Here is a 15730-nt window from a genome sequence, read left to right on the forward strand (position 1 = left end):
CAGGCCGAGAACTCTGCAATCCACAGGAAGTGATCCCAACTTGCCACGGTATTTACATGCGTTTGTCAAAAGTGTTAAAACTATCCTGGCAGCAAAAAAAAAAAAGGGTTGTCTATAGGGCCACATATACACAGGATATGAGATTATATATATATATATATATATATATATATATATATATATATATATATATATATATATATATATATATATCCTATTTGCTGTGTGGATACTGGACCAAAAATCTGCACCAAATTACAGTACAATGCAAGTGATAGGATTTTATAAAATCCCATTAAACACACAGCAGCAACATTTTGAGACCACTACATATTTTTAATGTCATAAGTTTCTTTTACATTTTCTGTAGATTGCATATCGAAAGGTAAAATGGATTTCAGACCATCACCTTTGTATGCGAATGGTTTCAAAACAAAAACAAACAAACCAAAAAGAAAGAAAAAAAAAAGAGGCTCACCATTGCTGGGATCATGCACCTATCCACTCCAGCAAAATCACTCCTTCTCGTCACACCACTCCCCCCAGTCACGGCGGCTTCTCAAACCAGATCCAAGAAACATAGGGTGTTCGGTTGACTTGAAAAAAGTGACTTGCTGTGTTAAAATATTAGTGCCATAAAATACAGGGATCACTGAGAACGCGTTTCAAACAAGAACCCGTTGAAAGGTTTGAAACGCGTTCTCAGTGATCCCTGTATTTTATGGCACTAATATTTAAACAAAGCAAGTCACTTTTTTCAAGTCAACCGAACACCCTATGTTTCTTGGATCTGCTTTAAGAATGGTTTCACATCAGCACTCAGCGTTTCACTCTCTGTTTGGGGAGCTGGAAGGAGAAATCACTGTGGAACCGAACAGTGCTGAATGGATCCCATTGACTATAATGTGGTCCATTTGGTTTCCGCTCAGCTGCCCGGCTTTCTAATAAATTTGTAAGCAAGTTATTTTTTTCAATAGAGATTGCAAAGTAGTCTTTATAAAGGCATTGTTCAAAGGGCAGAATGTGTGAGAATTCCGACAAGGAGTCAGCACCTAAATTCATTTGACTTTGTTCTGATGGCATTTACTATGCAGGCTTAGCTCCTATCCATTTCAAGTAGAGCTGGGCCTGCAATTACCAGCAACGCCCACTAGACTTCCATACAATTCCGCTCTGTACAATATGTTGTGGCGCTGACAGTGGGTGCCTGAACAGCTGATCGTCCGGAGTCCCAAGAGGTGGAACCCAGCCAATCAGCTACTGCAAATCTGTATAAGAAATCTGAGGGCCAGCCTGAATCTGCTATACGGCAGATTTTTCCTATAGAAAAGTCCACAGTGTGGACATGTCTTAATTTGTAGGGAAACTGCCCAAATTTTTCGCCATGTTTTTCCTAGCACTTTTTTCAAGTTTTTTTTACCTTTTTTTAAAAACCGCTGTGGCCAGATATTCATTGAAAGGCAATAGGGAAATATAATGGAAAAAGCAATACAAACACCATTGCTGAGAGAGTGACCAGGTAAACTTAAAAGGGTCTCTGTTCCAATCTTGCTGTGTAGGCAGTATACAGAGTGTCACCCGCACTGAAGGGACAATGACATGTAGTTATTGGAGAGGTCACTGTAAAAGAATTCCTAGGTTTTCCTATGAAAGTGAACCTGGCATGTAAATATCTGAGGAGGACTGGCCGGATTGCCATTAATCCAACACAATTACACTGCTGGGAAGATGTTGGATTCCTGCATTTGTCTCGGCGTGAAATGTGATCACTCGCCACATTGTTCCAGTTATCAATACACTTTTATTTAGAGTTTCATCGTTTGTTTCGTGAATCCCAGAAATGGTGCCAGTCATCGTCTCTCTTCTAATAGTTTCATCTTCTGAGAAGCGAGGAACCGCAGGTATGATTATTTCCCAGCCCTTGTTTCATGGCACTTGGTTAGCTGCCAAATCAACCTGATACATTGAACGCTGCACTTCAGTGAAATCATATTTCAATAACAGCTGGCACCTCTGTCACGGCGGAGAAGAGCGGAGCGCCATTGTTATAATGCAGGAAATATAGGCATCTGTCCAGGGAAAGCAGGTACTTATTTGTATAGAATACTGGATACTAGAATATAGTTATCACTTTACATATAAAGCACAATATATAATGGGAAACCCTCCCGTTCTGCGTATTATGTAGTTTATTATTCACAGCAACATCTTCAAACTGTGTTGCTAAAATGAGAATACGGTTTAAATTATGTCAATTTACATATAGCTACATGGGACCGCCACCAGACTGTAGGGAGAACACCAGGCGGATGTATTTGCGAGGGGCGATCTTTCCCCTATACCCGCCTGGCCAGATCTTCCTTCTCCATGCAGTAACGTCTTGTGGAGCTACATAAAAGTACATCCTCTTAGCTCTGTGTTCTCCTCTCCTATGCTTTTCTGAGACACAACTGTTCTACAACATGACTTCGTACTGCTACTGTATTCAGGAGGTTATGAACTTGATCCTGCGACTGTATTTATGCTATGAACTGGTTCTGTCAGGCTGGTTTCACGCTGCCGAGAATCTCGCGTGAGATTTGCGCGTTATGAGACACACAAATCTCGCACAAATATTTTTGTTTATAATGGTGGCATACACATGAACGATTTTTTTTCCCACATCGTGGAGCATGCCCTCACACCACCCATTGTTTTCAACGCAAGTGCGAAGCAATATTTCCCACTGAAAACAATGGAAAACACTCCGCAGTAGGGTAGGAAAAAAATAATGTGGTTGCACAAATATGCATGCCGTAAAACTAATACTTTGATGTACCCTTTGATTTTGTCTTTCTGGCTTTTTGAGTAGGTGTCTATCAGCATGGCGCATCTTGACTTGGCAATCTTTCCCCACTCTTCCCTGTAAAAGCGCTCCAAATCTATCAGATTGTGAGGACATCTCGTGTGTAGCGCCTTCTTCAGGTCAGCCAAAGATCTTATATGGGATTCAGGTCTGGGCTTTGGCTGGGCCATTCCAAAACTTTGATCCATCTTCTTCCAGCATTGTTGATTTGGAGGTATACTTTGGGTTGTTGTCGTTCTGAAAGGTGAAATTCCTCTTCATCTTCAGCTTTTTAGCAGAGGTCTGAAGGTTTTGTGCCAAAATAGGCTGATATTTGGAAATGTTCATAATTCCCTCTACCTTGACTAAAGCCTCAGTTTTAGCAGAAAAAAAGCCCCAAAGCATAATTCTTGTTTATCATTCAGTGTAAATGCATGCCCCAACTGAGCAACGATCATTTAGATTCTCACTAGATGACAAGGATCCAAAGGATTATTGGCCCATGTAAAGGGGCCCTTAAAACACAATGCAAAAGAGAACCATTTCCACGTAAACGTGTAAAGCCTAGTAAACTAGCCAAGTCCTTATCCTCCCTTAACACTCCACTGATCTGCATGTTAAAGCGGCTGCCTGCCCCTCTACTCTAACTTCAAAGCTTGAATTATTCCATGCGAGACATGACATGGTTTACTTAACTACAGAGTACATAAAAAGAATGACTTCTGGCTCTTTGTCTTTTCTTCTATTGAAAGCAACATGTCATCAGAAAATGGCCTACTGTATAAATCGAATTTTTTGTTAAACATAGGTTTTGAGACTTTTTTGGTGATTTCTTAAATTTTCGATGTCACTATTTACATGATCAATAAAAAAAAAAAATCCTAAAATCCTGCAGTTTTCACACTGAGGCTAATCATAGTCTAAGGCTTCCTGTGCTGTAGAGAAAACAGTATCTTATTATTGTGGAAGGCAGGTGTGCAATGACAGGTAACACCTATATATGGATAACATGATCAACCATTCACAATTGGCAATTTTCACAGCTCACCTCCCTGTACTATGACCTCTGCATGGGCCACAGAGCATGTCTAGAAAAGTCTTCCCTAGACATCAGTGGGTGCCCTCCTGTCCATTGCCTGAATAGCCCATGAGGCTGCAGTAAAGCATATCCCTGCAAAGGCAATATGGCCGCCCCATAGTCAAGAAAGATAATAAAATTAAAAAAAGTACAAATCAAAAAATAAAAACTGATCAAAAAAGAGGAATGAGTTTCACTAAGAAAATAAAGATGATGCACTTCCTTTAACCCCTTAAGGACATGGCCTATTTTGGCGTTGAGGACCAAACGATTTTTGATATTTTTTCATCTCCATTTTTCAACAGCCATAACTTTTTAATTTTTCCGTCGGCGCGGCCGTATAAGGGCTTGTTTTTTGCGTGGCGAACTATAGTTTTTAATTGGTATCATTTTTGGGTACATTGACTATATTGTAAAACTTATTTTTTTTTTTTTTATGATCGTAGGGAGAGAAAACGCATCAATTCTGCCATAGATTTTTGCGGTTTTTAGAGCGTTAATTATGCAACATAAATGACACTACATTTTTTTCTGCAGGACGGTACAGTTACAACGATACCAAAATTGTTATTTTTTTTTAGGTTTTTCTACTTTTCCACAATAAAAGCCCTTTTTTTGGAAATTATTATTTTTTTCTAAACTCACTGCATTCAAAGTCCTGTAACTCTTATTTTTCCATGGACAGAGCTCTCTGGAGGGCTTATATTTTGCGAGACGAGCTGTAGTTTTTATTGGTCCCATTTTTGGGTACATACTTTTTTTTAAAATAACTTTTATTGCGGTTTTTTGGGATGCGCTAAAAATTAGTATTTTGCCTCAGTTTTTTAGCGTTTAACGCTTTTTGCCGTGCAGGATAAAAAGAGTGTTTAATGTATTGTACACGTCATTACGGACGCATCAATACCAAATATGTGGGATTTTTTTTTTTTAATGCTAATATAAGAAAAAGCATAAAAAAGGGTTTTTTTAACTTTTTTTTTTAACATTTTTATTTTTTGATCTTTATTTTTCTCTTTTTTTTTTACAACATCTGTGTCCCTCTGAGGGACTTTCACCACTGCACTCCAGATCGCTGCGATAAGGCATGGCAGGGCTGCTGCCCTGCCATACCTTATCGCTTATTACAGCGATCCTAGGCTATAGCAATACAGGACGCCGGTATCCGGCTGGTTGTCACAGAGGGAGCGCGGCAGGGAAGGGGTTAACGGCGGGTGGGCGCAACTCTGACGCCCCCCGCCGTCGCAGCGGGACGCTGGCTATCACTGACAGCCGGCTCCCGCTGCGGGATAGCGCAAGACCTGCTATAATCTCACACTATCCTTATGACGTAAGGGTACGTCATTTTGCAGGAAGTACCCCGCTCCGATGACGTACCCTTACGTCATGGGGCGGGAAGGGGTTAAAGGGGTTGTCCAGGGTATGTTATCAATAGTAAATCAACAAGAGTCTGCCACTTGGGAAGCCAACTGATCAGGTGTTCCCCAGCCCAATGCGCTCATGCATGGAGTAGATTTCTGCAGGAAGCAATCAGCTCTGTTACCACTGCAGTGGTCAGGCTTGGTTTTACAGGCAAAGTTTCCATTGAAGTGAATGGATGCAACACCAAGTATGGCCATTGCAGTGAGAACAGAGCAGTCTGCTTTCTACAAAAAGCACAAGCACACTAGGCTGGTGAACAGCTGATCAATGTGATTCCGATGCAGACCCCCATCAATCTACTAGTTTAGTTAGTGTATTTAGTGTAGTGCCTGATCCTGTCTGTGCAACCCAAAAAAAAAAAACTTTACAAAAAAATGTTCCTGCTGTGTTCCCATGTCCCTGTCCCATAGTCACCATAGTCACGCATCACATGGTCATTCGGTTTAGCGTAGTTTAGTGTGGTCAGTCAGAGTAGTGTCAGAATTTCCATCAGTTTAACAAAACAAACGTTCCAGTTGTGTTCCCGACCCCGTGTCATGGTCACCCCATCCCAGTGATCACACAGTGTCCTGTCGTCACCCGCCAAATACATTTTATTTGTGCATTTTTTTTTGGGTGCATAATAAATCTATGGTATAGCCTGCAGTAGGTTTACAGCAAAGGAGGCTTATGCAATAAGTGCGCCTGAGTCAGACTCAGCTAGTGAGGATGTCCCTGCTTTTTTAGCATTACCCTCTTCATCATCAAGCGAGTCTGTACCCCATGAGAAGGCGTTCAAGGACTGCAACTTCAGAGGATCCCGACTCATCTGTGCTCAGTGGATTATCCAAGAAAATTTCACACCCCAGATCCCCAACTTCACTGAGAACTCAAGGATACAATCTAGTACAGTGGGGCTCAGAAAGGAGCACAAAGTTTTTTTTTGATGATTTGATTGACCATGTTGTTACCCAAACTAATTTATATGCGCAGAATTTCATCTGAGAAAACCCCAACTCCAGCTTTGCAAAACCCCACTGTCTAGTCTGTGCAGCACAAAAGCAACATGCCTAGCATGGACGCAGGGTGACGTTCACAGCCACTGCAGTTGACAATACCATGCACTGTAGAACAGTGCGGACCGCACTATGCTGAACAGTAGCACCCCTCCAGGGAGAAGGAAGCCTGGCCCTAACCTAGCAGGGCGGTGAAGGGTCCCTGCCTAGAAGCAGAGTAATCGCCTCGATAGAGGCGGCCCCATGGTCTTCTTCCTGGGCCCTGATTGTCCCTATAGAGGTCCCTGGAGAGACGAACCGAACAGCAAAGCAAAACAGAAATGAAAACACAAATATGACTGAAAAAGTAAACCGCAGTAACTTATCTGGAAATAGCAGTACACCCAACACAGAGGAACTCCAGTCTTCACTACTCCTCTTTGGAGCTGAATAAAGCAGCATTGAGCAAAGGGAGTGGTGAGAATATAAAGCTAGTCAACACCTGAGCACTGGCAGAGCAATTAAAGAACCCCACCTCCAACCTTCACCCAGGCATGCCTAATCCAGCATGCATCCATGCAGCAAAGAGAGACAGCACCCAACTGTCTCTGCACATCATGCATTAACCTTTATCCTGCACAACAAGGCGACAGGTCTTGGCCTGCGTCGAGGCCACCATGCCATGACACTGTTGTGACCGTCGAGCCGCGACAGTACCTCCCCTCTGTGGAGGGGCCTCTGGACCCTTAGGTCCTGGTTTACCAAAATGGCGGACGCAGGCGCAAAAGCCGCAGATTGGCGCGGTAATTTAAAATCTCCCGACACCTGGCTACTAAATGTAGCCAAGAGCCTGGAGATTTCATGGGCGGCCACGGTACGTGTTTCCCAGTCACGTGATCGCCGTTATCCAATGGATAACGGCGATCACGTAAAAGTAAAAAAAGAGCTCAATTTTTACCTCCCATCATGGATCGGATCCATGAGGGGAGGTGAAATTACTTAAATAAGGCCACCAGCGAGGTTCCCTGATGGGATCCTTATCCGCGGACCTTCCCCCAGTTTTGGCGCATGCGCCCGTCGCCAAAGTGGTGGACGCAAGTGCAGAAGCTGAGGAGGGCAAGAGAAAATTTTAAATCTCCTTGCTCCTGGCTACTAAAGGTAGCCAAGAGCTTAGAGATGTCACAGGGGGCCGCGGTGAGCGGTCTTCGGTCACGTGATCGCCATTATCCAATGGATAATGGCGGTCACGTAAAAGTCAAAAGACAGTTAAAGTTTGACGCTCCGTTCAGTTTGGGCCCCGTTGTGCATCCAGACAGAAGATTAGGGCCACAATGCATATGTTTCTGAACACGGGACAAGTGGGGGTATACATTTTGGGCTGAACGTCTTCATTCCTATGTATGCTGTACAAAAAAAACCTATTTTTAAAATTACATAATTGCCAAAAAAACAAAAATCGTAATTTTTTCCTTCTGCTTTGCTTCAATTCATTTAAAACCGGTGGGGTCAAAATACGCAGTACACCGCTAGATTAAATGCGTTAAGGGGTCTAGTTTTTAAAATGGGGTCATTTGTGGGGGTCCTCTGTCGCTTTGGTCGCTCACGGGTTCTATAAGTGGGCAATGGGGCCTGAAACACCTTCAACCAAAATGTCTGTTCAGAAAACCACCTGCTGCTCCTTCCAGTTTGGGCCCCGTTGTGCATACGGACAGAAGATTAGGCCCACAATGGGTATGCTTCTGAACACGGGACAAACGGGGGTATCCATTTTTGGGTGAAAGCCTCCATTCATATGTCTGCTGTCCAAAAAAAATGTTTTTAAAATCACATAATTGATAAAAAAAAACAAAAATCGTAATTTTTTCCTTCTGCTTTGCTTTGCTTCATTCAAAAACTGTTGGGTCAAAATATGCAGTACACCCCTAGATTAATGCGCTAAGAGGTCTAGTTTCCAAAATGAGGTCATTTGTGGGGGTTCTCTATCGTTTTGGCCACTCGAGGGGTCTACAAGTGACCAATGGGGCCTAAAACGCCTTCAAGCAAAATGTCTGATCTGAAAGCCACTGGCTGCTCCTTTCGGTTTTGGCCCCGTTGTACATACGGACAGAAGATTAGGGCCACAATGGGTATGTTTCCGAACACGGGACAAACGGGGGTATGCATTTTGAGGTGTAAATCCTCGTTTTCATGTGCACTATAGAAAAAAAATCTGTGTTAAAAATTACGTATTTGCAAAAATATGAAATTTTATTTTTTTTACTCTAAATTGCATTAATTCCTGAAAAGAAACTGTGGGGTCAAAATACTCCTGACCCCCCTCAGTGAATACACTAAGGGGTGTAGTTTTTAAAATGGGGTCATTTGTGGGGTTATCTATAATTCTGACACCTATGAGAATTTACAATCTTGGCTTGGTGCTGGAAAATAAAGTGTTCCTCAAAATGTTGATAAGTAATGTTAAATTTGTACGTCTCCTAAATGGTTAAAAAAAAACGAAAGTTTTTCAAACGTGCGTCCAGAATAAAGTGAACAGATGGAAATATATATCTGAGCAAAAATTTGTACAGTAGGTTTGCACATATTTGAGATATTACAGTTGAAAATGTGAAAAAATGAAAATTTTTTCAAAATTCTCCCATTTTTGGGGTTTTTAATAAATATACACAAATTCTATGGGTCTATTTTTACCACCAAAATGAAGTACAACATGTGGCGAAAAAACAATGTCAGAATCACTTGGATATGTAAAGCCTTCACGGAGTTATGATATGTTAAGTGACATGTCAGATTTCCAAAATTTGGCTCCGTCACTAAGGCGCAAACAGGCTTCGTCACTAAGGGGTTAAAAAAGCCGAGCATTAGAGCCTACTGGAGCATGGAAATTTTATACCACACGCAATATTCCGCATGGCGATATCAAGGAAGGGTTTTGAAACAAACATAAAATTCCTGCACTATAATGACGCAGTGTCCACCTATAATGGAGGGAACACCCATTGGCTTTCAGGGCCTAACTGAATAAATTCCAAGCCCATTGACCGGGGACAGATCAACAAGGCCACCATTCACTGCTCAAGGCTCACGGCTACCTTGGTAGCCGTGAGCGAGGTCGTCTTACATTTCCCAGGCTCCCTGGCTCCTTCACATGTGTCCGTTATTTTGCCCGCGAGTGCATGCACAGAAGCCGGATAAGCACGTGGAGGATGATCGCGTCGGGGTTCAAATGCGGAGGCCTCCGGTAAGAAGATGCAGTCGTGAGGGAAGATTAAACGTCAATTTTTACGTGATCGCCATTATCTATTGGATAACAGCAATCACATGACTGGGGACAACTCACTATGGCCTTTGGTCACTGCTCCAGGCTCTCGACTACCTTTAGTAGCCAGGAGCAAGGGGATTTTAAAGTTTCCCGGGCCCTCCCCAGCTTCTGCGCTTGCGTTCGCCATTTTTGCTGACGGGCGCATGCGCCAAAGCAGGGGAAAAGTCCGTGGATAAAGATTCCATCAGGGGATGTATGGGGAGTATGTATGGGATGAGGGTGATACTGTGATCAGATCTGGACAGAGTGTGGATAAACGGAGAGAATGGACAGAGTTAAAGGAGATGTCCCGAGGCAGCAAGTGGGTCTATACACTTCTGTATGGCCATAATAATGCACTTTGTAATATACATTGTGCATTAATTATGAGCCATACAGAAGTTATAAAAAGTTTTTTACTTACCTGCTCCGTTGCTAGCGTCCTCGTTCCCATGGAGCCGACTAATTTTTGGCCTCCGATGGCCAAATTAGCCGCGCTTGCGCAGTCCGGGTCTTCAGCAGTCTTCTATGGAGCCGCTCGTGCCAGAGAGCGGCTCCGTGTAGCTCCGCCCCGTCACGTGCCGATTCCAGCCAATCAGGAGGCTGGAATCGGCAGTGGACCGCACAGAAGAGCTGCGGTCCACGAAGGTAGAAGATCCCGGCGGCCATCTTCAGCGGTAAGTATTGAAGTCACCGGACCGCCGGGATTCAGGTAAGCGCTGTGCGGGTGGTTTTTTTAACCCCTGCATCGGGGTTGTCTCGCGCCGAACGGGGGGGGGGGGTTTAAAAAAAAAAAAACCCGTTTCGGCGCGGGACATCTCCTTTAAGGACCTTTTACACTGAACAAAAAATTGGTCAGATTCTTGGTGGATCACAGAAATCTGAATGATAATTGTTCAGTGTAAAAGCCTGCACGATCTGAACAATGAATGATAATTCTTTCATTGTTCAGATCGTGCAGGCATAAAAAAAATAAAATAAAAAAAATAAATAAAAATGACATCTGTCCGTGTAAACAGGCAGCTGTTCATCTATGAACGGCTGCCTGTTTACTGTGAATGAAGATGGGTGGCCGTAACAATCTCGGTCTCGCTCCACCTGCATTCACTGAGTGATGATCACTCCTGTGTGAAAGCATAGCTGTGATCACCACTAAGACGGCTGTTGGGTGCTTGTGCGTAAAGTTGTCCTTAGATCAGAGTTTCTCATCTCCAGTCTACAGGGACTCCCAAAATGTCATGTTTTCAGGATTTCCTCAGTATTGAACGGGTGATGTAATTATCGTCAGTGCTTCAGACATTATCCCCGGTGTTCTTACTATTGAATATCCTAAAAAAACATGATCTGTTGGGGGTCCCTGAGGACTGGAGTTGAGAAACACTGCCTTAGATTATAGGAGGTGATTAGCATTCCTAAAAAGATGCTTTTTAGAGCTTACTTGCTTAATATTGTGGGGATTAACCTGGTTGTCTAGGTAACGCATTCCAGAGAACTGGAGCAGCTCTAGAAAAGTTTTGAAGACAGGAATGGGAGGTTCTAACTACAGTGGAAGTCTAAGGCCATTAGCAGGATGGAAAGCACAGGTAGACAGAGAGGAGATGTAGGGTGGTGCAGCACTATGAGAGGGGAAGCATTAACTCTGGCGGTACTCCACCGGTACTGTTAGCAGCTCATGTGCAGTACTCCTGAGCGGCAATGTCAATAGGACACCAATTGACCATTGTGGCTACTGATTGGTTGCAATGATCATATGCTGCCAGCTTGTGAACAAAGTTCGAAAGAGCAGGTTTGCTGGGAAAATAACCGATGAGAACTATCTTTTGTATTTTGTTCCTTTTAACCCAAATGGCAGTTTTTAAATTTCTTTTAAAGTCAGATAACCCCTTTAAATGCATCTTTATTTCACACCTCTACAGTACTGGTTACTGAACCCCCGGTCCTGTAAGGCGTAGAAATGTGTGAACTGTAAGAAAAGTCTTTGCTAGAGATATATAATCACAGAAGTCTAACCTGTATCTGCATAGGAGAAAACTATTTCTGCATAGTGTATATCTTGCAGCAGGGGATTGTGAAAGAAAGAAACTATAGTATATACATACTGTATATGTGTTCAAAATAGAATTAGCCCGCACAGCCGGAAGCCAACGCACGTATGTTTATACACAAAAACCTGTTTTCAGGTTAACATTTCCTACTGAGAACGGGCAGTAACTGTATGAATGGTGCGTGCCAGCCAGCAGCTATAAGTGTGCCTGCACTGCCACTTGGTGGTGAGCACCAGTATCGTTCGCTCTGCACGCATGCATTCCCTATGGGTGACATTTCTCATTCTGTTTTGCAAAGGACGACCAATATTTTTAGCATTCAGAATTGCTAACACACCTTTGTATCTCTTGATGACTGGGGCAAGAGGCAGAAGAGGCTGGCCTTTAATTTTGCTTTCTAATTATGCCTTGCATATAAAGCAAATGGCATCTAGCATGAGGTCCTTAATACTGGTGTGACCAGGACATTAAAATTATTGATATATTGGCTATGTATTTTGCTGAACGCACCCGCTGATTGCAGCAGAGGGCACTAGATTTCACCTTGAGAACAAACATGAACTTCGAGAAGCACTGAAATCACAATGTAGGAGGAAGAGCGCCCAGTGAAAAAGTTATGTACACTGCAAAGCATTCATAACTGTCAGTCTATGATTCTCTTACTATATTCAATGAATGTGGAGAGGGAGTACTATGTTACAGCACATTGGTTTTCGGTTTATATTGAGCAGGTAACTTCAGCCACTATATAAAGTCGAACACATAGGAGAAATTGATTAAGCCTGACATTTCATGTATGATGCACTTCCCCGACTCCTCTGTGTGCCCTCTTCATAAAGTATACCATGTGTGACCTAGCATACATGTCTGGTATAATTTCTGCCAGTTTCTGGAGCACATTATGCATAAATCTGTCGGCCCGAGGGGGCCATGACCCTTCCTCACAAGCCCCGCTCACTTTTCAAAAAATGTTGGGGTGGCGCAGAAAAGGAGGAAAGTCACAAATTTTTGAGCCAATACCTGCTTAAGCAAAAATTTGCAACTTTTTAATGCCAAAAACTGGTGTAAAAAAGCTTTGTAAATGTGCCCCATAACTCCTAATAAACATAAGAGCAACACAAGCCCACAAACCGATATACACGGCCCCTTTCATGATTGAAGTTTCCCTGTATGGAAATTAGACACATCAGCCTGGATTGTAGCAAAAAATCATGTGAGCAAGTTTTCTGTTGATGAGTTTTAGCGTGAATCCCCATTAAAATGGGAAATGTGTGCAATCTGCAAGACTTGAGGCATGATCATTGGTGCTGGACTAGCTGGGACCAGTATTGGAGAGTGTACAGATAATGGTGTGATCAAGAAAAAACATACAACTGTCAACACACAGGGTCAGAGGAGGGTGTCAAGAACCATTCTGACAAACAGGTGGTGCACAAGCAAACTGCAGCCGGATACAACGCTGGTGCTTGAACTAACATGCCCAAATGGAGAGGTCACTGCTCAACACAAAGGCGTTATACCAACAGACATCCAGTTCTAGCGCTATTGTTGTCTAAGAGAAATAGAAAGAAAAGACTCCAGTGGGTGAAAGAATGCAAAAGCAGGATCACGGAAAAAAATTTGACCAATCAAGTGAATCCAAATTTCTGTTGCATCATACTGATGGGAAGGTCAGAAATTGGTGCAAGTAGTATGAATCGATAAATCCTTCCTGCCAGAAATTGACAGTTCAGGCTGGTGGAGGTGGAGTAATGGGGTGAGGAATATTTTCTTGGCATACCCTGGGATTTCCGATACCTGTGGATGGATGCAACAAGGAGGCCCATTTTGCAACTAGATGGGTGTCACTAATACAGAGGCCAGTCAGTGTACAACTAAATAGCAATATACAGGAACTCAACCATATTTACTCAAATGCTCCTAAAAGCTCTCAGGACTGAGGATATGTGATCTAACAGCATTGATTCTATGCTCAGGATTTTTCTGAGCTTTCAGTCAATTTTAGCAAAGAACACCATCGTCATCCTCTCCAAAGTCTGAAACCGCCAATAACAGGGAACAAGTTGTACTTAACCAACGTCCCTTACAATATAACAGCTTTAAAGGGAACCGGTCACGTTCCCACAGCACCATAAACTAAGTTATGGTGCTGTTCGGGGATGCAACAGGGAGTTGGGTGATGTATTTTTATACTCACCAGCAGTGTCCCCCTCTGCAGTTAGCATGTGGCACAAGAATCTGACTATTTTCAGATTCCCGTGCTAGTGCTTTCCCATAGATGTAATTGCAGCGCACACACACGGGACTCGGAAAAAAGTCAGATTTTCATACCGCTCACCGACTTCAAAGGAGGACACAGCTGGATCATGATAGCAGGTCAGTATGACAAAATGCATCACCCAGCTCTATGTCACATCCCCGAACAGCACCATAACTTAGTTTTTGGGGATGTGACAGATTCCCTTTAAGAATCACGCACCTCAAAATGGAGCAATATATAATCGCTGTTATGGTCATGTCTTGGGAGGAAGCTGCTCAGAAACAGAGGACTTGTCTTACAGCTTTATTTCTAGCAAAACACAAATTGAAGGAACCACAGCTAGGTATTTATGTAAGAGAAAATCTTTAATAATCAGCGGAAAAAATAAATAAAAAAAGACAAATTCCGCCATTAAAAATAACCAAATTAAAAGGAAAAAAAAACTGATGGCACAGCACTGGTTAATATATGCTTTTTATTAATAAAGATGATATTCTCTTAGATAAATAATCTGCATCTGTGGTTCTCTCAATGCTGTTTTGTTGGCTTAATCTCCAGTTTAGCATTAGATCTTAGTCCAACTCTGTGTAGATCAGAAGATTTATAAGAAGACTTGAGACTGTACCATGAAATGCACCATTGTCTGCCAAGAAGTGCCTGCAGTACTGCAAGGGCCGCCGCGTCTCCAGATTCCAGGAGCTCATTTTCACTGGTGCTGCATTCACATGCAAATCTCTCCTGAAAGGAAAGTTATATCGTTAATCGGATTGTAGAGTTTATTAAGAAATCTGACAGGTCTTCTGGTATTTGCCTTACAGCAACAGTATTCAGTCATACACAAACAAATCTCATCTCCAACCTGTAAGCATCAGATATGTTGCCAGAAGGCATTGGGAGAGATTTATCAATTCCACTTATACCAAGTGTTATATGGGTATGGTCAGCCGAAGAAACAAAACACTCATTTCAATGTAAATGCTGTCAGATTCCCAGCGATTTCAACCTCCGAGTTGTGTTAAACATAATAAGGGATTCTGTTGTCAGGTTCATGCTACCCCAACAATGGGCAGCAGGCACCCAGACAGGGTTGCCTGTTGCCCCCATAAATGCACCTTGAAGCTCAACTCAGAACCGAGCTCCGAGTCACGGAGGTGGGCCGCACCGGTCTCTCCAAGCCCGCAGCATGAATGACAGCTTCCCTCCCTGCCTGTATAGAAAGAACTAGCTGTCATTCGCATGCAGCGGGAAAAGGAGAGGTGGGCACAGCCCGCCCCGTGACTCAGAGCTCAGCGCCAAACTTCAAAGGGTAATCATTAGGAGATACCACAGCACTTCAGAATAAACCACCCATGGCAGCAGCAAGCTTCCAAGTCCCAGGTACTTGCTGCTCCCGTCCATTAGACATCCCAGGATAAAGGGTTTGATGAAAATCTTTAGAAGATAATTTGATTATCGTTCAAAAAAATCATTCAAATGAATGAAAATAAACAATAATCTTCAGTGTAAATGCAGCCAATGATCAAACAATAAGTCATTCACTTTTCGTTTATCATTCATTTGATGCAGGCATTAAAAAAAAAAAAATCAGCGTTGGCTCATTCACTAATCATTCAGTTTAAATACCGATTTCTCAGTGTTGTCATTCACTTATACAGTAAATGAGAATGGCTGACTAATGTCATTTGAATGAGCCAATGATGTATCGGCCTGAACAGGCTGCACGAGTGAACAAGCACACGCAGACATCATTCGCTCATTCAAAGGATAAATCATTTGGTGTAACCAAACCCTTACACAATACATGGATACATTTTATTAGGGTAGAACAACAT

At 42.7% G+C, this 15730-nt stretch overlaps 1 protein-coding gene across 1 annotated transcript in view; it reads right to left on the reverse strand.

Annotated features, from left to right (window-relative positions):
• The window catches only part of PLCH1 (phospholipase C eta 1), a 267361-nt gene that overhangs the window by 231344 nt on the left and 20287 nt on the right, over positions 1-15730 (reverse strand). The window contains exon 2 of the mRNA XM_066600144.1: positions 14524-14636. Within this exon, the coding sequence (XP_066456241.1) occupies positions 14524-14602 (79 nt within the window). The 5' untranslated portion in view covers positions 14603-14636. The remainder of the gene's footprint in view (positions 1-14523; positions 14637-15730) is intronic.

This window comes from Eleutherodactylus coqui, chromosome 1 (genome assembly GCF_035609145.1).
Source record: "Eleutherodactylus coqui strain aEleCoq1 chromosome 1, aEleCoq1.hap1, whole genome shotgun sequence".
NCBI lineage: Eukaryota > Metazoa > Chordata > Amphibia > Anura > Eleutherodactylidae > Eleutherodactylus > Eleutherodactylus coqui.